This window comes from Phyllobates terribilis, unplaced genomic scaffold (assembly GCF_046119375.1).
Source record: "Phyllobates terribilis strain yellow unplaced genomic scaffold, ASM4611937v1 Scaffold_2__4_contigs__length_985480577, whole genome shotgun sequence".
Taxonomy (NCBI): Eukaryota; Metazoa; Chordata; class Amphibia; order Anura; family Dendrobatidae; genus Phyllobates; species Phyllobates terribilis.
This window is the reverse complement of record NW_027362762.1, coordinates 24781442-24807348: the sequence shown is the minus strand read 5'-3', so window position 1 is coordinate 24807348 and position 25907 is coordinate 24781442. Positions and strand designations below refer to the sequence as shown.

Below are 25907 nucleotides of genomic sequence, written 5' to 3'. Positions count from 1 at the left end.
AATATCACTCTATGTCCGATATATATACGGCACTTCATGTGGACTGGTCAGTAGAGATGAGCGAACCTCTCAAGGTTCGATTTGGTTCAGATCGGTGAACTTCTCAATGTTTTCTGAACAATTCGTTGAACATATCCTAATCCCAATGGATTCAATGGAAGGCAAAACCAAACGCATGCACAACACCTTCAAAGGGGCCCAAAAGCTGCCAAAACAGCTCATTAAGGGCAGACACCAGGAAGAGTGGCATCAATTGACCCAGAGTGCAAATGGTATAATTATTATTTATTATTATAGCGCCATTTATTCCATGGCGCTTTACATGTGATTGGGGTATACATCATAAAAACACTTACAATACACCTAGACAATAGAAGTCGCTGACTGGTCCAGGAGGAGAGAGGACCAGAGGGTAGAGCTGGTCGTGCAGCCGTATGGTGGAGCGGTGGTTACTGCAGGTTGTTGGCTTGTCGGAAGAGATGGGTCTTCAGATTTCTTTTGAAGGTTTCCATGGTCGGCGTGAGTCTGATATGTTGGGGTAGAGAGTTCCACAGTAGGGGGGAAGCACGGGAGAAATCTTGTATACGATTGTGGGAAGAGGAGATAAGAGGGGAGTAGAGAAGGAGATCTTGTGAGGGTCGGAGGTTGCGTGCAGGTATGTACTGGGAGACTAGGTCACAGATGTATGGAGGAGACAGGTTGTGGATGGCTTTGTATGCCAGGTTTAGGGTTTTGAACTTGAGTCTCTGGGTAATGGGAAGCCAGTGAAGGGATTGACAGAGAGGAGAGGCCGGGGAATAGCGGGGGGACAGGTGGATTAGTCAGGCAGCAGAGTTTAGGATAGATTGGAGAGGAGGCCACAGAGCAGGAGGTTGCAGTAGTCGAGGCGGGAGATGATGTGGGCGTGCACTAGTGTTTTTGCAGATTCATGGTTGAGGAATGTGCGGATCCGGGAAATATTTTGGAGTCGGCAGGAAGTGGAAAGGGCTTGGATCTGACGTTTGAAGGAGAGATCAGAGTCAAGCTTGCAGGAATGGGGAGAGCAGGCCTCCGTTGACTTTGATGGATAGGTCAGTTGGGGGTGTTGAATGAGATGGTGGAAAGATGATGAATTCAGTGATAGTGATGAGACTCTGATACTTGAGGCGCACGCGGACTGTACTATACTGTCGGGGCAGGAAGAGGAGGAGGGTGACTCTCAGGGCGAGGAGTTGGAGAACAGAGGATGATGATGAGGTTATAGATCCCACTTGGTGTGAACCCAGAGGCACAGCTGAGTAGCTCGGTAGAGGAGGAGGAACATGAGGAGGTTGCCTAGTCTGGGTCTTTTTGGAGACGCCAAAGGACGACACCACTCACATTATCTGCCAACTTTGTTAAAAACGACTGAGTAGAGGCAAAAATTTGACTACTACATGCATGAACTGGCACATGGGCGCTCTACATTCGTTAGACTGGGAATCTTACTGCACTAAAATGCAGTCTAGCGAGCTTCATCAACCACCGGCCGTCCCATCAACCGCAACTGCTGCTGCTTCTTCCTCCTCCGTCACCGTGGCAAGTGTTCTCACACAGATCTCTGGCCGCAGAACCTCCACTTATTTACCCGCTACAGTTGGGGTGAGTATAATTATACTAACAGGCGGACATGCCTGCTGTGTTTGTATCACCGAGCACACCACATCTTTCTCACATCACTCACGGACCAGCAGTTTGTCCAGTTCACCGTACTCCGTCCTCTCTCAGCACTGCAGCCAGCCCTCGGTCCCGCAGTTGTGGTCACGTAAAAGATTGTTTCCTCCCACACATGACAAAGCTAAGAGGTTGAACTCCACCATCTCCAATCTGTCGGCCATGGAAACGCTGCCTGTCCGCCTGGTAGATACAGACAGTTTCTGAAAGCTGATGGCCGTCGTAGTCCCCCAGTACCAGTTGCCCAGTCGCCATTACTTCTCTAAGAAAGATGTGCCTGCTCTACACCAGCATGTCGCAGACAACATCACCCGTTCCTTGAAAAAAATCTATATCTGACAGGGTGCATTTCACCACAGACACCTGGACGAGTAAGCATGGTCAGGGGCATTACAGCTCGCTGATTGGACATGGTGGTTGTGGGGGCAGGAGTGGAAGGGGCTGCTCCACAAGTCTTGGAATCTCCAAGGCTTGCAGGGAGCTTGGGGTTGGAGAACTAAACCACTAGACACCAAGTGTTGGAATCCCCAAGGCTTGCGGGACAAACCTCTGTATCTATCACTTCCTCGACTGCTTCTGCCTCCACCTCTAGGGCCTCCACCTGCGCCCTCAACCTCTGCCTTACTGAGACACACGTTCCAACAGTGCAGAGAGAATCCCCCCCCCACCTCCGTACTGCACAGCCAGGGCTCCCCAAAATCAGGCAGTGTTTAAATGAATATGCCTTGGAGATCGCAGTCATACAGCTGGAGAGTTGTGGACAGCTCTCCAGGCCGAATTTGAGCAATGGCGGTCTCCACCTAGTTCACGATGTCATTTTTCATAGCTTGGGCCAACGCAGTATGGACCTGGTGCAAATCACACTTGCAGAGTGGATACAGATGAAGGACCTCCTTCTACACATTTTTGAAATGGCTACTTAGATGGTTAGCGCTGACTATGCCATCATAAGCACCACTATTCCAGTCATCTATATGCTGGAGCACACTTTGAATAATCTGCGGGAGGAGGTGGTGGTCCCAGGAGAAGAGGAGGAGGTTGCCGAAGGATAACAATATCTCTAAGTTCCAGACTGTTGTCGCACAGGCGGTTATCGCCGAGCAGGACACCTAAGCCCTAGCAGACCCTAAGGCTAGCCTGCCTAGGGTTGAGACGCTTAGCAGACTGGAGATATCACAGGTTCTTAAGGGCTGTGATAACAGTACCAGGATGGACAGCCCCCTCCAACCAATGTCGCCATTCCTCGAAAGCCAATTTAATTGCCAAAAGCTCCCACGTCCTAATTTCTCTCGGCCGAAGACAGCTTGTTGGAAAGCGCATGGACGCCATTTACCAGGAGACGGACCCTGAGACAACACAGCCCCAACCCCCACCTCCGACGCATCAGCTTCTACAACGAAAGGTTGAGAAGCATCGGGTTGACGGAGTATAGGTGCAGTGGCAAAGCATCTCTTTAAAGAGGTAAAAGCCTGGATGGAGGCATCCAACCATTTAAAGAAATCCGACCCCATTTTTGTCATGTCAGGGTTTCACTGTACAGCGCTGTAAAACCTTCAGGTTCCCAGGAGGATCCCAATCAAGTATAGCACAGATCTTCTCTGGATCCATCCGAAAACCCGCCAGTGAAAACAGCTACCCCAAAAATTGCACCTCATGAACAGCGAAAACACATTTCTCTAGTTTTGCATGAAGTTTTATCTCTTAAAGGAGTTGTCCGGTACTTTTTTTTAAGTTGCCCAATGTATTCAGCATGTGGACATAAGTATCTCTGTAAATACCTTGTGTTGCAGATAATGCCTGTGAGGGGCGCTATCACTGGCCGCTCACAGACCTCACGTGACCCCGGCTGCAGCCGGCGCTGACATCACGACGAGTTGCAGCCGGGGGTCCCTCTTCTGCGTTCCCCCGGTGGCTGCTGGGTTGTGGGTGGGGTTATCCCTGCGCGTCACACCGGGCATCCACCGCGCGCTCTCTCATTCAATGGGTGTGACGCGCAGGGAATAACCCCGCCCACAACCCAGCAGCCACCGCGGGGACCCCAGCTCTGAGTCACGCCTCACTTGTCGTGACGTCAGCTCGGGGTCACGTGATGCCTGTGAGCGGCCACCGATAGCGCCTCCCACAGGCATTATCAGCAACACAACGTATTTACAAATATACTTATGTCCACATGCTGGATACATTGGGCAACTTAAAAAAAAGTACCGAACTTCTTTAACCCCTTTACAGCCTGTACCGTATTAGTACGGACCAGGCTGTCGCCCCCTGTTCAGCGCGGGCTCCGGCGGGTGCACATGTCAGCTGATTCTTACAGCTAACGTGTGCCCACAACAGCCGCGGGTGGAATCGCGATTCACCGACGGCTGTTAACATGTTAAATGCCACTGTCAATCTCTGACAGCAGCATTTAACATCGCCGTGCTGGAAGCACGTCACTTACCCCGCCCATCGATGACCCCGTCACGTGATCGCGGGTCACTGATGGGTGGTCATAACAACCCGGGGTCTGCAGCAGACCCCAGTGGTTGTCATGTACTGATTGCTATGAGTGCCACCTAGTGGTCGGCGCTCATAGCACAGGAGCATTTCTGCTGCATACAGGGGATCTGCTGATCCCCTCTATGTAGCAGAGGCGATCAGACAAGTGCTGCTTCCAGTCTCCTATGGAAACTATAGAAGCAAGCAAAAATATTAAAAAAAATATAAAAGTTTAAATCACTTCCCTTTTGCCCCATTTGAAATAAAAACAACTCCTACACATATTTGGTATCGCTGTGTTCAGAATCGCCCGATCTATCAATTAAAAAAAGAATTAATCCGATCGGTAAACGGCGTAAAGAGAAAAAAATTCTAAATGCTAGAATTACATTTTTTGGTCGCCGCAACATTGCAATAAAATGCAATAACAGGCGATCAAAACATCGGATCTACCCCAAAATGGTATCAATAAAAACGTCAGCCCGGCGCGCAAAAAATAAGCCCTCAGCCAGCCCCACATCCCGAAAAATAGAGACACTACTTGTCTCGGAAAATGGCGCCATTTTTTTTTATTTTTTTTACCAAAGTTTGGAAAAAAATTTCACCACTTAAATAAAAAAGAACCTATACATGTTTGGTGTCTACGAACTCGTAATGTCCTGGAGAATAATGATGGCAGCTCAGTTTTAGCATTCAGTGAACGTGGTAAAAAAAAATTAAAAAAAAATCTGTGGTATTGCACTTTTTTGCAATTTCACAGCACTTGGAATTTTTTTTCCGTACACAATATGGTAAAACTAGTAAAGGCGTTGAAAAGTACAACTTGTCCCGCAAAAAATAAGCCCTCACACGGCGTTATTGACCAAAAAATAAAAAGGCTATGGCTCTGGGAACAAGGGGAGCAAAAAACGAAAAATGTAAAAAGCGGAAAATCCCAGGGTTGCGAAGGGGTTAAAATCCATAGCACCTGTTTAACATGACCCTGCTGTGTCTCTAAATCAGGTGAGTAAATCAAAATATCATCCAGATAGACCACCACAAACCACCCCACCAAATGGTGGAAAATATCATTTATGAAATGCTGGAATACCACAGGTGCATTGGTCAAACCAAAAGGCATAACCAGACTCTCAAAATGTCCTTCCAGGGTATTGAACGCTGTCTTCCATTCATTCCCTTCTCTGATTCCAGGTTGTAGGCTCCTCTTTAATCCATCTTGGAGAATACCTTAGCTCCTACAACCTGGCTGAACAGATCAGGAATCAGAGGAAGAGAGTATGGATCACGGATGGTAATTTGATTAAATTCCCGGAAATCTAAACAGGGACGTAGACCGCCATCTTTTTTCTTAACGAAGAAGAGCCCTGCCACCACGGGCGAAGATGAGGGTCTGATATGTCCCTTCTCCAGACTTTCCGCATTGAAATCCTTCATGGCTTGTCTCTCAGGGCCAGAAAGATTATACAGTCTGGACTTCAGTAGTTTAGCTCCGGGGGTCAGGTTAATAGGACAGTCATAAGCACGATGAGGAGGCAAATCCTGACACCCTTACATCTTCAAAACCAGACAGAAATGCAGGTAAGGTCTCCGTAGAGACTGTAGAAAGAGAAGTGCTTAAGCCGTTTTCTTGACAGCAATCTCCCCATTCCACAATTTCCCTGGATTGCCAATCCACTACCGGATTATGTTTCACCAACCAGGGTAGACTCAGTACAACAGGAGCGGGAAGACCCTCCAGGACATAACAAGGAATTACTTCATAATGAAGGGGCCCCACTCTCAGTCTTATATCATGTACAATCTGTGTCAGACATCTCTGAGCAAGTGGCTCTGAGTCGATGGCATTAATGGGGATGGGATAATTATTGTGCGGCAAGCAAACCAATCAGTTTTCACAATCCCAGCATCCACCATGCTGACTCCATCTCCACTGTCCAAAAACACAGAAATTTTCTCAGTCCTGCTCTCTAGCACCACCTCTGCCGTCAGGACAAACTGAGAGTTGCATGTATAAGACAAACACACCCCCTGATTATCCAACCGCACACTACCAAGGGTCAATAGAGTTCCAGATGTTCCTTTTTCTTAGGAACCAAGGGACAGACCCCAATAAAATGTCCCTTTTTACCTAAAAAAAAAACACAACCCCTTTCTCTTGCGGATTTCAGAGGAAATATGTGACGCAGTAGCTCCCCCTAACTCCATGGGCTCCTCCAAATCCAAGAGTACAGGTTCACTCCTAAACCGCCCACCCAGCAATGAGGGGCTCCGGAGAAGGTGGTCTCACCCTTCTATCTCAAAGGCATCTATGTACGCGTATAGCCAACGACATGGCAGCCTCCAAGGACCTAGGGGTTTCGTAAACTGCCAAGGCATCCTTAAACTTTTCTGAAAGACCCTGACAAAATCGGCTTCTAAGAGCCGGGTCATTTCACTTGGTATCGGTCGCCCATCTACGAAATTCAGAACTATAAGTCTCCACTGACCAATTTCCCCCTGCTGAAGGCGACGCAGCCTGGATTCAGCCAAGGAGATTCGGTCAGGATCATCATAGATGAGGGCCAGAGCCCCAAAAAATCCTTCAACCGATCAGAGGCAAGCAGAGCCTTGTGGCAAACAGAGCCCAGAATTGAGGATCTCCTTGTAACAGTGAGATCACAATTCCCACTCGCTGCTCCTCATTTTCAGAAGAGTAGGGTCGAAGCTTAAAGTATAATTTACAAGCTTCTTTAAAAACTAAAAATTTGTCATTTGTTTCTACCTCCTGAAAACCTGTCTGGGAGGGCAATCGTGGGCTCAAGCTGGACCGGCCTACCCGCAGAGTCCTCAACCTTAGGAGTCTGCGACCGCTGCTGTTGCTGCTGAACAGCTGATTGAAGGTCAGCTACCTCCAGTGACAAATTCTGAAGCCGCTCCGCCAGCACCGAAACGGGATCCATAACAACACAAAAAAAAATCTAAGTCAGTTTTGTTTTTCTTTTCAACGGGTTGGTGATAATGTCAGGCTAAGAATGGCGAGAACCCAGCGTATAACGACGGGAAAAGGGGAGGGAGCCCTAAAACTAGGGAAAGGGAGAGTGAAGACCCCTAAACAGATCTAACGACAAATCCTGACTCCCCTATAGACCCTAAATAGGTTCTGCACCTATCGCCGAGCAGGATACTTAGCACTAGCTGACCCTAAGGCTAGGCCCTAGGAAAGGAGCGGGAGGGGTGATCACTAAGTCAGCCCCACTAAAAATTAAAGAACACACAGGGGAAACAAACAGGAGAATACACTTAGCTCCAGGGTGACACTGGAGAAAGTACAGCAACAATCCACGAAGGAACTCCAAGTTAATTCTAGTCAACTACCAGAATCTCAAGCCTGAATAGGTATAACACGCTATCACCAGCAACTCTCTGAGGATCTGAGGGTATTTACTGACACAGCAAGGAAGTGCTGATTAACAGCAGAAAGGTGAGGATCATCGCTGGGTCCTAAAGAGAAAGGTATAATCCCCAAGCAAGGTGAGGATCACCGCTGGGTCCTAAAGAGAAAGGTTTAATAAAAGGATCAGGGAGATGTTTGTAAGGCCAAACGCAGCAACCTTCTAAAGCTGGACACCGTATGACTGTCTGTCAACCCTGACACACCCGTGACACCATGGTACTAGACAAACTGTTGGTGAAGGTGCAGGAGCCGAGCAACAAATGGAGGAGGAAGAGGTGATTGCTGTTCAACAATTGGGAGATGAAGAGGATAATGATCCCCTCTTTGTCCGTGGTTGGTGGGAGGGAAACAAGCAAGCTTGAGTGTTATCCCACCACCAACACACTATGGACCTCATGGAAGAGACCAACCCATGAGCGCCGCCTTGTGCGCTATCTGCAATATGATTGTTGCCCGTATTGTTAGGATTAGAAATGGTGCTGACTACTGGGTTGCCTCGCTGTTCGATCCAGATGCTCCCCCCCCCCTGGAAAGGGACGCGCCCTTTCTAGAGTATCAAAACATGCTTCAAAACAATCTTGAAAGTGGTTTTCCCCAAGACAGCAGTGAGGCACACAGTGTTCATCGCAGTTATAGATTTCCAACCCCGGGAACGTCGAGTCGTCAACGTAAAAGCATTAACAGCAGTAGCAGTGTAAATGGCAGAAGCAATTTTTGTTAGTTGTTTCACAATTTTTTTTTGTCCAACTCGTGCACCAGCAGAGTGTAGTGTAGACAGCCTAACTTTCATCAAAATGAACAAGTCCTGGATCTCTAATGACTTTTGCACCCCAGTCACAGACTGAGCGATGATGTAGTTTTTAGTGTGCTGCATTGATCTCGCATTATTGCAGTCGGTGACACCTTTGTTGTGACTTCTGTACCTGCTGTTGCTGGTTGGTTGCCTTAGTGGAAGAGGTGTCAGAGCCCCATTATACTATTTCTACTCCGGGGAAATTGATAATGTCGATAAAGTGCTGTGGAATTAATGGCGCTATATAAGTGAGTAAAATAAATAAAAATTTATGACACTTTAGTGGTATCTTCCCATAATTCTTGGAAATGTTTGGTCTCCTTCATGTGTGTTGCCTGAATTTGACAGAGCTCTCAGAGCACCAGGCCTACACTTGTCACTCATCCACCAGTTACTGACCAAAGTTTAAGTTAGAAATGCTCCACACCCTATCCAGTGCTGAAATGTGGCCTGGTTTCTGGACCACGTTATGAGCACAACTAATTTAGATTGTGAAATATGGACTCCTGGCTGGAGCACAATACTAGCACAAAATATTTATATGCTGAAATGTGGCCTGGTTTCTGTAGCATGGTAGTACCAGAAAAAAATAGATTTTCTAATGTGAAACCCTGGATAGAGCAAAATATTAGCATAAAACAATTACAAGCTCAGATGTGGCCTGGTTTATGTAGCATGGTAGTAGCAGCAAAAATTCCATTGTGAACTCCTTTATGGAGCAGAATATCAGCACCAAAGAATTTAAAAGCTGAAACGTGGCCTGGTTTGTGTAGCACAGTAGTAAGACAACAAAGTTAGATTTTGTCATGTGAACCCCTGTACAATATCAGCACCAAAAAATTACAAGCTGAGATGTGGCCTGCTGTATGTAGCATAGTAGTAGCAGAAAAAAATAGATTTTTTTTTCTGTGGACGAGGCCTCTATACAGCAGAATATATGTGGCAAAAAATTACAAGCTGAGATGTGGCCTGCTGTATCACTTTAGTAACAGAAGAAATTAGATTTATTTTTTTCCTGTGGACGTGCTCTGGATACAGCTGAATTTCACCGCCAGAAAATTACAAGCTGAGAGGTGACCTGGTGTATGTAGCACGTTAGTAACAGAAGAAATTAGAATTTCAAAGGTGTATGCCTGCATGCAGCACAATATCAGCACAACAGAGTTATATGCTGAAATGTGGCCTGGTATCTCTGTCTGGACCACACTAATAGCAAAAACAATTGATCTGCTGGAAGGTCGATTTCACAGCCACACAGGATCCTATCTATCTAAGCTATCTGAAATCTCTCAGTATCCAGGAGCAGCGTCGGGAGCAGTATCAGGAGCAGCCTCTCTGACCTGTTACACTGACAAAATGGCCTAAAACATGTGTGCTCTTTAGATGGAGAGGGACTTGTGACTTCAGCAGCCAATGACAGAAGCTCCCCTGAGCTTGCCTCACCCCCTGCCCTCATCAAACACGTCCGTCCCCCCCCCCCCCCCCCCCCCCCCCCGCTCATCATTCAGCACCACTATCCTAGCCAAAGTCCTAAAAAATACACTAGTGGAAACACAATAATTTCCCACACTTTTACCGAATTTTGCCGATTTTCAGTAAAAACACTCGTGTGTCCAATCACGAATCTGAATGTTCATGCCAAACTTGAAATTGGCGATCATTTTTCGAACATGTTTGCTCATCTCTACTGGTGAGTATTATTAATCCCTCCATGTGGACTGGTGAGTATTATATTCTGCCCGTATAGTCTGGTTTATGGACCTTTGGATGTTATGGGCACATGCTGTATTGATGAGATGTTATTAGGGTGTACTTATCTTGTAATCCTTCTATAACCTTCTGGGCAGTCCTGGACCATGTATGTGGATGTTGTGGCTGGAGCTGCGCGCGCTGTATGGGTGACGCGCGCGCTGTATGGGTGACGCGCGCGCTGTATGGGTGACGCGCGCGCTGTATGGGTAACGCTCCCGTTCCCTCAGTATATCGGGTATAGAGGACAAAGAGCTGAGCGCAGTAATTCATTGTCACCCTGTGGATGTGATGAACTTGCCCGCAGTGGTTGCACTGGACACAACTCTGGCAGAAGCTGTAGAGGAGGACTGGAGCTTCTCCTCCGGTCTGCTGCTCCTCTGGTGCTGTGGTGCTTTTCCTGGCCCTCCACGTGGAGGAATACAAGGAGAGAAGAATTTGGGATGGCGCTTCCATGTGGATGCGGAGATCAGACCGTCCATAGATCCAGATTACATTTATGGGGTTTTAAAAACAGATTTTACTGTCACCACATTCACCATAAAAAACTTTTAAAAACACAACGCGTTTCAACCTCTGAGTCTTCATCAGGTGTAAAAGAAATGGTGACATAGAAACTTTTATACCTTCTACTTAATTAGTTGTGGGTGGAGTGATCCCCCCTCACAGATCCCAACCAGTATCTAAAATGGCATCAGACACAAGGAACCAGGTATATGTATGTGTGTGTGTGTGTGTGTGTATATATATATATATATATATATATATATATATATATATATATATATATATATATATATATATATATATATATATACACACTCCCCAGACAATGTTATTAATCCAGAACCATACTGCTACAAATATAAAATGCATAAATACATGAATCAAAAACAAAAAAACATTAAAAGACATTTTTTTTCCTTAAAAAAGCTTCCCATGTTGGATTCTCCATTTGAGTATTAAAAATCTAAATACCACGAGCATTTCACAATGACAGAGACCTGCGGTGACAGCTCCGTTATTAAACACGGAACCTCTGATAAATTTAAAAAAAATAGTGATAAATAATTTCTTTTCCTTTTCCCCTCCTTTGTTTTCCTGCTGTTTGTTACCTGCTCTCCTCGGTGAGGGGTATGGTCTGGCAATGGATTTCCTTCAATGTTCGTCTTGTGTAGGAGACCCTCTTACCTTCCATCTCACGTTCACATCGGGTGCGGCTCAGGGAAAAAGAGTCTCATCGAAGCAAGATGAATGTGAACGGAGGGGAATGGAGTCCAAGGAGTTCTCCGATGGATTCTAACACCTCATCGGAGGTAAACTGCCCAAACGAGAGGTCCAATAGGACTCTGGTATCAAGAAGTGATCTCCTATGGATGCCTATTCACTTTATTCACTTTTCCCGTTAGTTTTATTAGAATTTTTTGAATGGAAACAGACATTTTGACTCAAAAGAAGATTGCGCTCAAACACGGATTGTACAAGTTTCCTGGGCTTCCCCTTCTCATTAGTCTGGATAGCAGTATTTATATATATATATATATATATATATATATATATATATATAATTTATTTATTCTGTCACAGACGTACAATGTCGCCTGATTCAGCGAAATTGTCCGGGCGGAATATTCTTTTTCCATTTAGGATAGGGAGCCCTTTTATAATCCAAATAACCATTTGTATCTACCGGTTTGACGTGTGTTTTACTTACTATACAATGTTGCTCAATAAGAATTTCTAGATCGAGAAACACTATTTTTTTTCTGCGGAGTTATTTGCCGTGAATGTTATTCCCCAGTCATTTTTATTTAATTAGTTTACAAATATCTTTGCCCCGTTTTTTGTACCCTTCCATATGATAAGTCGTCTATATAACGACGGTAAAAAACCACTTGATCAGCATATTTGTCGGACAGGATTGGCGACAGGGACTCAAATTTCCCCATGAACAAATTTACAAAACATGGGGTGACCCAAGTCCCCATCGCGGTCCCAAACCGCTGTAAGTACAGCTTGTCTTGAAAGGAAAACACATTATGTTCAAGGATGAATTTCAAACCCCTCAAAAGAAATAATTTCTGATCCGGTAGTATATTTGGATCTTCAGAAAATATTCATAAATGTATAGAAGTGGCAAAAGTTGCTACTTCAATATGTGATCAATGTATAGAGGAACTTGAACAATCCACCTCTGTCGGCTTATAAAGAAATTAGCTCAGAGGTTCAAATCCGATTAAAAAAGTTTGAAAAGGCTTTAGTGGAGAGAAAAGCACAATTTAAGTGGGCTGAATCCCTTTCCACACAAAATGTAGGGTCTTTCTCCAAAAATAAACCCAAACAGAAATCTGGAGTTTACTATTCCTGTAATACTCCTAGATGGAACCAAAAACATAGAACGCATTATGGGGGACCTCATCGTCCCCTGCCACCAAAAACAGGAATACCAATTCTGTTTCCAAAGAATCACAATCCCTCACTTTCTACCGATTCTCCGCCCCCTTATTCTCCGCACTCCCGCCCCCTTGTTCTCCGCACTCCCGCCCCCTTGTTCTCCGCACTCCCGCCCCCTTGTTCTCCGCACTCCCGCCCCCTTGTTCTCCGCACTCCCGCCCCCTTGTTCTCCGCACTCCCGCCCCCTTGTTCTCCGCACTCCCGTCCCCTTGTTCTCCGCACTCCCGTCCCCTTGTTCTCCGCACTCCCGTCCCCTTGTTCTCCGCACTCCCGCCCCCTTGTTCTCCGCACTCCCGCCCTTCCCCCACAGCTGGATTTCAGCTTCTGGGCAGATCCTGAATGATGGCCGCCCATTCTCACTTTTGCCTTGTGACCTGGCGCCATCACGGGGAAAAAGCATCATCATCACATTGTCCTAGATGATGGGAGAAGTTGTTCTTGGAGGAGGATTAGATACTTTTCTTTATTCCTGGATGTGGTATTAGGTTTTTGTTGCCCCGGGCTGCCTCCATTTACTGGGCGTTGTGAAGTCTCCATCATGACTATTAGGCAGCCTGAGAGGGTCAGGTCTGCTGCAGGAGCCCCCGGGCTCATCGTCCTTCTCCCAGGCCCCATTGTGTGATGGATGGTCTTACTTTGGTCTGGAGACCGGCCACTCAGTGATGTCTCCTCTGGTGTCTTCTGCAGGTCTGTTCCTGTCCCTGGAGGAGCTCCGGGCCCTCGTGCAGCCATCTGATGTCACTCTGAGGACAGTGAGGACCTGGCTGCAGAAACATGGGGTCCTGAGTTGTGATACGATCGTGACAGGAGACTTCTTACAGTGCCAGATGTACACCAGGTCAGCCGCGTGCCGCGGTCACCAGCCTATGGGCAGGGCGTCATAGAAGAAGCCCTGGGGTCAATCCATCCAGTGGTTGTCCGTGGCGGAAAATAGACAACCAGGGGTGGGAGGAGCCAATCCCAGGAAAGGGGACGAACCAGAGCAGGCCAGCTACTTGCGGACCCTTCTCTGTGACCCCCACGTACATGATTGTTGTGCTGGAGTCAGAGGGGAAATTCTGAGACCGTTACTAAGAAGCTCCTGAAAATGGTGTAATCTGTCCCCAAATTGCGCTTCCCCTGTCGGTGGCCTGCCGCATCATGAGGATCCTCCTAATCCTCCCCACCTCGTGTTACAGGACGGCGGAGGAGCTGCTGCCCGGAGCCCACTTTGTCCGTTATGTGAAGGGAGATGAACACATCATCAGATCTAGCTCCCCGTACTCTCTGGATCCGGACATCGCACCGCACATCAACTTTGGTGAGCTACCAGTGAGATGAGGTTAGACAGTCGCCGGCCACTGTGCAGCGCAGGGGTAGGCTGTCGCCAGCCGCAGCGCAGGAGTGACGGGTAGGCTGTCGCCAGCCACAGCGCAGGGGTGACGGGTAGGTTGTCGCCAGCCGCAGCGCAGGAGTGACGGGTAGGCTGTCGCCAGCCGCAGTACAGGGGTGACGGGTAGGTTGTCGCCAGCCGCAGCGCAGGAGTGACAGGTAGGCTGTCGCCAGCCGCAGCGCAGGAGTGACGGGTAGGCTGTCGCCAGCCGCAGTACAGGAGTGACAGGTAGGCTGTCGCCAGCCGCAGCGCAGGAGTGACTGGTAGGCTGTCGCCAGCCGCAGTACAGGGGTGACGGGTAGGTTGTCGCCAGCCGCAGCGCAGGAGTGACGGGTAGGTTGTCGCCAGCCGCAGCGCAGGGGTGACGGGTAGGTTGTCGCCAGCTGCAGGAGTGACGGGTAGGCTGTCGCCAGCCGCAGCACAGGGGTGACAGGTAGGCTGTCGCCAGCCGCAGCCCAGGAGTGACGGGTAGGCTGTCGCCAGCCACATCTCAGGGGTGACAGGTAGGTTGTCGCCAGCGCAGCGCAGGAGTGACGGGTAGGCTGTCGCCAGCCGCAGCACAGGGGTGACAGGTAGGTTGTCGCCAGCCGCAGCCCAGGAGTGACGGGTAGGCTGTCGCCAGCCACAGCGCAGGGGTGACGGGTAGGTTGTCGCCAGCCGCAGCGCAGGGGTGACGGGTAGGTTGTCGCCAGCCGCAGGGGTGACGGGTAGTTTGTCGCCAGCCGTAGCGCAGGGGTAGGTTGTCGCCAACCGCAGCGCAGGAGTGACGGGTAGGCTGTCGCCAGCCGCAGGGGTGACGGGTAGGCTGTCGCCAGCCGCAGCGCAGGGGTGACGGGTAGGCTGTCGCCAGCCGCAGTTCAGGGGTAGGCTGTATCGCCCGCCGCAGTGCAGAATGGCAGGGTGCAAAGATTTATGCAGACTGCACTGCCACGTGCTTGGCGGTGTCCCCATCTTGCTCACACCCTCTTTCTCTCTTCAGTCGGAGGACTTCACCGGTTTCCAAAGGAACGGAAAGTACAGAGGCGTGGGAAAGGGGCAGAAGATAACGTGACTGCGGAGTTCCACCTGGGCGTCACCCCAGCCATCCTGCGACAGAGATACAACCTGTCCGCAAGTGACGTCGGGACATATCCAAACAACAGCCAGGCCTGTGCTCAGGTAGCGACCCCCTCCTCGCGTGCTCTCCAGCCCGGGTCCAGATATATACCCCTCACCCGCAGGCGCTGTGGCCATGGTCAAGCTACGGCCATCAGTCTGCAGCTTCCCACCCTGTGCATCACTGAATCCGCAACACACAATGTATATACCTCTCCGCTCCCAGGAGAGGGGGCCGCACGGGCCATATATATACCTCTCCGCTCCCAGGAGAGGGGGCCGCACGGGCCATATATATACCTCTCCTCTCCCAGGAGAGGGGGCCGCACGGGCCATATTTATACCCCTCCGCTCCCAGGAGTGGGGTACGCAAGGGCTGGGTATATACTCCTCCGCTCCCAGGAGAGAGAGCCACACTGGCTGGATATATACCCTTCCGCTCCCAGGAGAGAGTGCCACACCGGCTGGATATATACCCCTCCGTTCCCAGGAGAGAGGGTCGGCTGGATATATACCCCTCCGCTCCCAGGAGTGGGGTACGCAAGGGCTGGGTATATACTCCTCCGCTCCCAGGAGAGAGAGCCACACTGGCTGGATATATACCCTTCCGCTCCCAGGAGAGAGTGCCACACCGGCTGGATATATACCCCTCCGTTCCCAGGAGAGAGGGTCGGCTGGATATATACCCCTCCGCTCCCAGGAGATAGGGTCGGCTGGATAAATACCCCTTCGTTCCCAGGAGAGAGGGCCACACGGGCTGGATATATACCCCTCCGCTCCCAGGAGAGAGACCAGATATATAGCCCTCTGCTCCCAGGAGTGGGTTCTGCACGGGCTGGATATATATACAGGATGATGGGGAAGGAGTAGAGAAGATACTGGATATTCAGGAGAAGTCTTGTAGGTGATTGTATAAGAAACGTACCATTGTGGAGGAGAGAAGGAGGTCTTGGGAGGACCGGAGATTACGTGGTGGGAGATTTGTTCAGAGCTCCATGGGGGAGACCGATTATGGATGGCTTTATAGGTCAGTGTTCGTAGCTTTAAAGTCGATACATTGTGGAATTGGGAGACAATGAAGGGATTTGCGGAGGGGAGAAACAGAGGAGTAGCGAGGCGAGAGATGAGTTAGTCGGGCAGCAGAGTTAAGGATGGACTGGAGGGGGGCGAGAGTGTTAGCAGGTAGGCCAGAGAGGAGGAGGATGTTGCAGTAGTCGAGGTGGGAGATGATGAGGGCATGCACAAGCAGTTTAGTAGGTTGAGGGTTGATGAAAGGACGGATTCTGGAAATATTTTTGAGTTGGAGGTGGCGAGAGCTTGGATGTGGGGTTTGAAGGAAAAGGCTGAGTCAAGGGTTACTCCGAGGCAGCGGATGTCCGGTACTGAGGAAAGCGTGATGTCATTTATTGTGATAGACAGATCAGGTGGGGAAGATACTCGAGATGGGGGAAAGATGATGAGTTCAGTTTTGTCTACGTTGAGCTTTCAGAAGTGAGAGGAGGAGGATATGGCTGATAGACACTCCGGGATTCTGGACAGCAAGAGGTGACTTCAGCATATGGGTGGTACTGGAAGCCATGGGACATTGAGTTGTCCCAGGCCAAAGTTATAGATGGAAAAAAGTAGGGGTCCTAGGACAGAGCCTTGAGGGACTCTTAAAGAGAGAGGTTGGGATGAAGAGGTAGTGTGGGAGTGGGAGACGCTGAATGTGCGATTAGAGATGTATGAGGAGATCCAGGAGAGGACAAGGTGTGTGATACCTAGAGAAGACAGATCTGTAGTACAAGGGAGTGGTCAACTGTGTCGAAGGCAGAGGACAGATCTAGAAAGGCTATAGAGAATTGTCTGTTAACTTTGCATTAAGTCATCGGTAATTTTGGTTAGAGCAGTTTCGGTGGAATGGTAGGGGCAGAAGCAAGATTGAAGGTTGTCAAAGAGCAGGTTACATAAGAGGTGGGAGGAAAGTACAGTGTGGATGTGGTTTTCGAGGAGTTTGGAGGCGAACGGGAGCAGTGATATTGGCTGGATGTAGAGATCAGGTCGAGGGACGACTTCTTCAGGATAGATGTAATTGTGGCATGTTTGCAAGCAGAGGGGAAGGTACCAGAAGTTAATGATACGTTGAAGAGATGGGTTAGGGCTGGGGTAAGTGTGGTTGTGAAGTTGGGAAGGAGGTGTGATGGAAAGGGGTCAAGGGCACAGGTGGTGAGGTGTGATTTGGAGAGGAGATGGGTAAGCTCTCCTTCAGTGATGGTGGGGACGAAGGTTACTGGGGAGGGCAGTGGTCTGGTATACATAGGGGTTGTGGTAGTTGAGCTGTAAAGACTTTCCTGATTTGGTCGATCTTGTTGTAGTGTACGGCAAAGTCTTCAGCAGAGATGAGTGAGGTCGGAAGGGGCAGTGGTGGGTGAGCGGAGGAGGGAGTTAAGTGTTGAATAGCTGCTTGAGGTTGTGGGATAAAGCAGATACGAGGTTTGGCAGAGGTGATGGACAACTTGAATCTGAACATTTTTTGAATGTGGTGAAGTCTTCCTGTGAATGTGTTTTTTTTCTAGCACTGCCCTGCAACCCTGAACGCTCGCCGAAGCTTTTTAGTGATGTTGGTGCCCGGGTTGTCTATTGATTCGTCGCACTCTGCCATGCACGAGAGGGGCGACCGTGTCAATAGCTGATGTGAGTGTAGCATTGTAGAAAACGGTGACACTGTCTGTGATAACATATAGGTCCGTGCGCCGTGGACTAGTGGAACACATGTCGTATTGTATGTCCCTGTGAGGACTAAGACCAGATGGTTTCCTAGAATCCTGCACAATGGTGGTAGGAGGCTGTGAGCGTCCAACCCGGTGATCTCGTGTCTTTCGGGTTTAGGTCGATGTCCCTTGGGATAACCCTCTGTCAGGAATCTCGAGATTCCTGTGCAAGTAGAAGATGATTTTCTATTGTGTTCACACATGGCAAAGAGACTGTCAAGACCAGTCTATCACGTCAAGGAGATCATCGTCAAATGTACCCAATAAATGTCCTGGGGGCGACGACCAGAGCGGAGGAGTAGCGGACGCCTTCTTACACATCCGTGGTTTCTTCTCAGTTTCTGGAGCAGTATTTCAGTCCTGCCGACCTCTCAGAGTTTATGAGCCTCTTTGGAAGAAGTTTTGAGCATCGCCGTGAGGTGGATCAGGTGGTCGGGCAGCAGGGCGGAGGCCGGGCTGGAATAGAGGCCAGCTTGGATGTGGAGTACATCATGAGTATGGGCGCCAACATCTCCACCTGGGTGTTCAGTAACCCCGGTAAGTTGTAGATTTGGGTGCCTTTATCACAGGTCCTCTCAAGGTTTTGGGCGTCCCTGCACTGTACGTGGGCTTACCAGTGTGACTCCTCTCCTCAGGCCGCCACGAGTCCCAGGAGCCATTCCTAGACTGGTTGTTACTGCTGAGTAACATGTCCTCTCTCCCCTGGGTCCACACCATCAGCTACGGTGATGATGAAGACAGTCTTTCCCTGGCTTTTATGCAGAGAATCAACGTGGAGTTCATGAAGGCGGCCGCCCGGGGCCTTTCCATCCTGTTTGCTTCAGGTAACCGTATACAAGTAGGGATCCCAAATCTCATCATCTCTGTGGCTTCACGGATTGTCCTGGACAATGGACTGTCCATAGACACGGACAGAGAGCGGTAACGAGCCCTGATGTAAGGACTTGTGCTCATACACTGCACTAATCAGGGCTTCTCTTTGCGATTCCTTCCTCACATCCCCCGTACGCTGACGCCAATTTATAGGGCGATAAATGAAAAAATTCACGTCCTCATTAATGGGACGTTGATCCAGGGAACTTGTCTGATGCTTCCCCTACTGTGGCTTAATTGGTTCCTGCTCCCACCATGGTTTGTGCAGTATTCTCATTGATTATCACAGGACATGTACTTACGATAACTGTGATATCCACACTTCACCTTCCCTTAGTATTCTCATGTGATATCCGCACTTCACCTTCCCTTAGTATTCTCCTGCGATATCCGCACTTCACCTTCCCTTAGTATTCTCCTGCGATATCCGCACTTCACCTTCCCTTAGTATTCTCCTGCGATATCCGCACTTCACCTTCCCTTAGTATTCTCCTGCGATATCCGCACTTCACCTTCCCTTCGTATTCTCCTGCGATATCTGCACTTCACCTTCCCTTAGTGTTCTCCTGCGATATCCGCACTTCACCTTCCCTTAGTATTCTCCTGCCATATCCGCACTTCACCTTCCCTTAGTATTCTCCTGCGATATCCGCACTTCACATTCCCTTAGTATTCTCCTGCCATATCCGCACTTCACCTTCCCTTCGTATTCTCCTGCCATATCCGCACTTCACCTTCCCTTAGTATTCTCCTGCGATATCCGCACTTCACCTTCCCTTAGTATTCTCCTCCCATATCCGCACTTCACCTTCCCTTAGTATTCTCCTGCGATATCCGCACTTCACCTTCTCTTAGTATTCTCCTGCGATATCCGCACTTCACCTTCCCTTAGTATTCTCCTGCGATATCCGCACTTCACCTTCCCTTAGTATTCTCCTGCGATATCCGCACTTCACCTTCCCTTAGTATTCTCCTGCGATATCCGCACTTCTCCTTCCCTTAGTATTCTCCTGCGATATCCGCACTTCACCTTCCCTTAGTATTCTCCTGCGATATCCGCACTTCACCTTCCCTTAGTATTCTCCTGCGATATCCGCACTTCACATTCCCTTAGTATTCTCCTCCCATATCCGCACTTCACCTTCCCTTAGTATTCTCCTGCGATATCCGCACTTCACCTTCTCTTAGTATTCTCCTGCGATATCCGCACTTCACCTTCCCTTAGTATTCTCCTGCGATATCTGCACTTCACCTTCCCTTAGTGTTCTCCTGCGATATCTGCACTTCACCTTCCCTTAGTGTTCTCCTGCGATATCTGCACTTCACCTTCCCTTAGTATTCTCCTGCCATATCCGCACTTCACCTTCCCTTAGTATTCTCCTGCCATATCCGCACTTCACCTTCCCTTAGTATTCTCCTGCCATATCCGCACTTCACCTTCCCTTAGTATTCTCCTGCCATATCCGCACTTCACCTTCCCTTCGTATTCTCCTGTGATATCCGCACTTCACCTTCCCTTAGTATTCTCCTCCCATATCCGCACTTCACCTTCCCTTAGTATTCTCCTGTGATATCCGCACTTCACCTTCTCTTAGTATTCTCCTGCGATATCCGCACTTCACCTTCTCTTAGTATTCTCCTGCGATATCCGCACTTCACCTTCCCTTCGTATTCTCCTGTGATATCCGCACTTCACCTTCCCTTAGTATTCTCCTGTGATATCCGCACTTCACCTTCCCTTAGTATTCTCCTGTGATATCCGCACTTCCCCTTCCCTTAGTATTCTCCTGCGATATCCGCACTTCCCCTTCCCTTAGTATTCTCCTGCGATATCTGCACTTCACCTTCCCTTAGTATTCTCCTGCGATATCCGCACTTCCCCTTTCCTTAGTATTCTCCTGCGATATCCGCACTTCCCCTTCCCTTAGTATTCTCCTGCGATATCCGCACTTCACCTTCCCTTAGTATTCTCCTGCGATATCTGCACTTCACCTTCCCTTCGTATTCTCCTGTGAAATCAGTCTGGTTTCTTACCTTGTATAAATTGACCTTTCACCAAAATACCTTTTCCCGTGTATGCTTTTTCTGAAGGACATTATTCTGCCGCCATTTTGTGTCCAGTAAATCTCCTTCAGTGACTAAAACTCATCTTTGCTGCTGATTTTCCAGGTGATGATGGCGCCGGATGCAGACAAGTGTCTAAAGACAAAAACGTGTTCCGTCCGAGCTTCCCAGCCTCCAGGTGATAGGCCACATGTGCCACGGAGCTGGGGGTCCATGCACTGGACCATGGGAGCCTCACACCTGTGTCTTTCCACAGCCCCTATGTGACCACTGTGGGGGGAACGTCTTTTAAGAATCCATTCCAGGTGACTTATGAGGTGACGGATTACATCAGCGGGGGAGGGTTCAGCAATTTCTTCCCAATGCCTGACTACCAGGTAAGATGCCGTGATGTCCCAGTACCTCCTGCTCCGGACGGAGGAGCTCTGTGGGTCACCCTCCTCCTATATCCCCAAGGTCTCCGCAGTATCAAAGTATTTCACGTCCTCGGTGAAGATGCCACCAGAAAGTTACTACAACCGCAGCGGCCGGGCATACCCCGATGTGGCAGCTCTGTCTGACAACTACTGGGTGGTGATGAATCGGGTCCCAGTCCCATGGGTGTCAGGAACCTCTGTAAGTATCCAAAAACAATCTTTCTGTCTATGTTGTGGTCATACATTTGTGATGTGCAGAAAATATAGTCTAGAAGTAGACAGAACAGCAAAAAATGGCCGCCGTCCTCGGTCAACCCATCCAGACTTCCAGCCTACTTAGTCTAATTCTTTGCCTTCTCTCCTCCCTTGGTCTCTTTCCGCCTCTTCCCTCCTCTCCCCCGGGGCCTCTTCCCTCCTCCCCCGGGGCCTCTTCCCTCCTCTCCCCCGGGGCCTCTTCCCTCCTCTCCCCCGGGGCCTCTTCCCTCCTCTCCCCCGGGGCCTCTTTCCTCCTCTCCCCCGGGGCCTCTTTCCTCCTCTCCCCCGGGGCCTCTTTCCTCCTCTCCCCCGGGGCCTCTTTCCTCCTCTCCCCCGGGGCCTCTTTCCTCCTCTCCCCCGGGGCCTCTTTCCTCCTCTCCCCCGGGGCCTCTTTCCTCCTCTCCCCCGGGGCCTCTTTCCTCCTCTCCCCCGGGGCCTCTTTCCTCCTCTCCCCCGGGGCCTCTTCCCTCCTCTCCCCCGGGGCCTCTTGCCTCTTCCCTCCTCCCCCCGGGGCCTCTTCCCTCCTCTCCCCCGGGGCCTCTTGCCTCTTCCCTCCTCCCCCCGGGGCCTCTTCCCTCCTCTCCCCCGGGGCCTCTTCCCTCCTCTCCCCCGGGGCCTCTTGCCTCTTCCCTCCTCCCCCCGGGGCCTCTTCCCTCCTCTCCCCCGGGGCCTCTTCCCTCCTCTCCCCCGGGGCCTCTTCCTTCCTCTCCCCCGGGGCCTCTTGCCTCTTCCCTCCTCCCCCCGGGGCCTCTTCCCTCCTCTCCTCTGGTCTTTTCTCTCCCCCTCCTCCGTTTCTCCTTTTTCTGGGAAGTTCCTGAATGCCATGCGGTAGGTTTAGACCTGAGCTCCATCCATCACAGCATTCAGTGCGCAGTCTCATCGCAGTCATCCCTGTCCCCGTATGTCATGTTGCAGGCCTCCACTCCGGTGTTCGGTGGGATTCTGGCCCTAATTAATGACCAGCGGATACAGAGAGGTCTCTCCCCGTTGGGTTTCCTGAATCCGGCGCTCTATCGTCTACGCGGGAACGATGCCTTGTATGATGTAAGTTGCATTTGTGGACCACGTGGCACCAACATCTCATTCAGCAGGGAATTGCATTTATGATGAGACATTGAGGTTTGAAGTGTGATGATGACCGCAGCCTGGATGCGACAAGCGAGATCAGCCCCTGCTGCCCCTGTACAGTGCAGGGTCGTCCATTACCACGTAATTGCTGGGTAGACTGGTGACTCTCCAAGACCCACATGTGGCAGCAATACTGGTGCGGGAACAAATGTTAGATGACCATTTTTACTTCATAATTTACCTCAAATCCCAGTTGTTTATCTCGGTGGATCCCAAATAAATGTCTCCAAGTAGACCTCTTTTCGGGTGTCCTAGTCTACCCCGTCCCCTCCGGCACCCCTTCCTAATAATCCCAGGTGTCCTAGTCTACCCTCGACCCCTCCTCCCAATGATCCCAGGTGTCCTAGTGTAACCCCGACCCCTCCGGCACCCCTCCTCCCAATGATCCCAGGTGTCCTAGTGTAACCCCAACCCCTCCGGCACCCCTCCTCCAAATTATCTTGAGTGTCCTTGTCTAACCCCTACTCCTCCTTCTAATGATCCCAGGTGTCCTAGTCTAAACCCAACCCCTCTGGTACGCCTCCTCCTAATGATCCAAGGTGTCCTAGTCTAACCCCGACCCCTCTGGTACCCCTCCTCCTAATGATCCCAGGTGTCCTAGTCTAACCCCGACCCCTCTGGTACCCCTCCTCCTAATGATCTCAGGTGTCCTAGTGTAACCCCGACCCCTCTGGTACCCCTCCTCCTAATGATCCCAGGTGTCCTAGTCTAACCCCGACCCCTCTGGCACCCCTCCTCCTAATGATCTCAGGTGTCCTAGTGTAACCCCGACCCCTCCGGCTCCCCTCCTCCCAATGATCTCAGGTGTCCTAGTCTACCCCCGACCCCTCCGGCACCCCTCCTCCTAATGATCCCAGGTGTCCTAGTCTAACCCCGACCCCTCTGGTACCCCTCCTCCTAATGATCTCAGGTGTCCTAGTGTAACCCTGACCCCTCTGGTACCCCTCCTCCTAATGATCCCAGGTGTCCTAGTCTAACCCCGACCCCTCTGGTACCCCTCCTCCTAATGATACCAGGTGTCCTAGTCTAACCCCGACCCCTCTGGTACCCCTCCTCCTAATGATCTCAGGTGTCCTAGTGTAACCCCGACCCCTCCGGCACCCCTCCTCCCAATGATTTCAGGTGTCCTATTCTACCCCCGACCCCTCCGGCACCCCTCCTCCTAATGATCTCCGGTGTCCTATTCTACCCCCGGCACCCCTCCTCCTAATGATCTCAGGTGTTCTAGTCTACCCCCGACCCCTCCGGCACCCCTCCTCCTAATGATCTCAGGTGTCCTAGTGTAACCCCGACCCCTCCGGCTCCCCTCCTCCCAATGATCTCAGGTGTCCTAGTCTACCACCGACCCCTCCGGCACCCCTCCTCCTAATGATCTCCGATGTCCTATTCTACCCCCGGCACCCCTCCCTAATGATCTCAGGTGTCCTAGTGTAACCCCGACCCCTCCGGCTCCCCTCCTCCCAATGATCTCAGGTGTCCTAGTCTACCCCCGACCCCTCCGGCACCCCTCTTCCTAATGATCTCCGATGTCCTATTCTACCTCCGGCCCCTCCGGCACCCCTCCTCCTAATGATCCCAGGTGTCCTAGTGTAACCCCGACCCCTCCGGCACCCCTCCTCCTAATGATCCCAGGTGTCCTATTCTACCCCTGGCCCCTCCGGCACCCCTCCTCCTAATGATCTCAGGTGTCCTATTCTACCCCTGGCCCCTCCGGCACCCCTCCTCCTAATGATCTCAGGTGTCCTATTCTACCCCCGGCATTCCATCTTGACCTCCAGCACCCGTCTGAATTATCACCTGACACTTTTTCCTCTCACCCGCAGGTCACAGAAGGATGTCACCTCTCTTGTTTTGATGACCAGGTTCTGGCACAAGGATTTTGTGCTGCTCCCAGTTGGGACCCTGTGACTGGTTGGGGGACACCAAACTACCCCGAACTTCTGAAATCATTACTGTGAAGGTCACTTCCAAAGCTGAATCCTCCAGGTGCATCCTCAAGATAAAGTGGATCAAAAAAAGTAAAAAATGAAGTCCTAAATGATGGTTGATAATCGTGAGGGTGGCAAAACAAGGATCTGTAGATACAAGAAGAGTGAAAACTGCCCCAATCACCTTTATATTATACTGCAGGATATATCCCTGGCCGGAGCCAGGACAAGTCCCATCAGATTATTCCCATCCCCTCCGGTGACATCACTACCCATCCTGTCCTTCACCCCGGTGACATTATCGCCTCCCTTGTGTGCCTCACCCCCTTTGGGCTTCGTTCAGGCGAATGTTGTTTGGACTGGGTCCACATCGCATATTGGGTATCACCAGGGCATGTTCTGTGTCTTGTCCATTGTACCCAACGTTGGTCTGAACGAGGCCTGATAACACGTCTGCCACTTCGCTCTGGTGACCCCTCCCCCACATTGGGTACAGGCTGAACCTCATACATCTGGATTTTCTGGAGAGCTCAGGATTCAAGTTGACGCTTTTTGATCTCAGGGAGTGCAGATTTGCACATTATTATTGGAGTCTTTTAGGTCTGATTGTAATTTAGAGATTTTCCTTTCCACGTCTCCATCCTTGGCTGATTCAGGTTCCTGGAGGGCCAAGGTGCAGACATAGGTAAAAGCCACAAGTAGGACGAGGCCAGCTGTGCTTCATTACTCCAGATCTGTAGGTATGGGCTCCCAGTATGGCCGTGGCATCGGGTCCCGGTACACCACTGCTTGGCCAGTGCCGCCATCCTCTCAGAAATGTCTCGGCTGCTGTGACTTTTCTTTTGCTGTTTTGGTTTGATTTTAATAAATGATTGATTTCTTTCATGGTACGGCAGATTCTCCTGTAGTTAATGTATCATCAGTGAGTGGCTGACGAGGCGCGAGAGCGAGCGGACCAACAAGGCGGGGGAGCGAACAGTCCGACAAGGCTAGGGAGCGAGCAGCTGATGAGGCGGGAGAGCGAGCAGTCCGACAAGGCAAGGGAGCGAGCAGCAGCTGATGAGGCGGGAGAGCGAGCAGTACGACAAGGCAAGGGAGCGAGCAGCTGATGAGGCGGGAGAGCGAGCAGTCCGACAAGGCAAGGGAGCGAGCAGCTGATGAGGTGGGAGAGCGAGCAGTCCGACAAGGCAAGTGAGCGAGCAGCTGATGAGGCATAAGAGCGAGCAGTCCGACAAGGCAAGGGAGCGAGCAGCAGCTGATGAGGTGGGAGAGCGAGCGGGCCAACAAGGCGGGAGAACGAGCAGCTGATGAGGCGGGAGAGCGAGCAGTCCAACAAGGCAAGGGAGCGAGCAGCTGATGAGGCGGGAGAGTGAGCGGGCCAACAAGGCAAGGGAGCGAGCAGCTGATGAGGCGGGAGAGCGATCAGT

The 25907-nt window shown here is 50.4% G+C and overlaps 1 protein-coding gene across 1 annotated transcript in view; it reads left to right on the top strand.

The window, feature by feature from the left end:
• TPP1 (tripeptidyl peptidase 1) overlaps positions 1-25370 on the top strand; it is a 60747-nt gene extending 35377 nt beyond the window's left edge. The window contains exons 4-13 of the mRNA XM_073661204.1: positions 13287-13437; positions 13778-13899; positions 14951-15129; positions 18155-18353; positions 18452-18640; positions 20859-20931; positions 21010-21130; positions 21210-21368; positions 22340-22468; positions 24376-25370. Of these exons, the coding sequence (XP_073517305.1) occupies positions 13287-13437; positions 13778-13899; positions 14951-15129; positions 18155-18353; positions 18452-18640; positions 20859-20931; positions 21010-21130; positions 21210-21368; positions 22340-22468; positions 24376-24510 (1457 nt within the window). The 3' untranslated portion in view covers positions 24511-25370. The remainder of the gene's footprint in view (positions 1-13286; positions 13438-13777; positions 13900-14950; positions 15130-18154; positions 18354-18451; positions 18641-20858; positions 20932-21009; positions 21131-21209; positions 21369-22339; positions 22469-24375) is intronic.
• Positions 25371-25907: the final 537 nt, after the last annotated feature.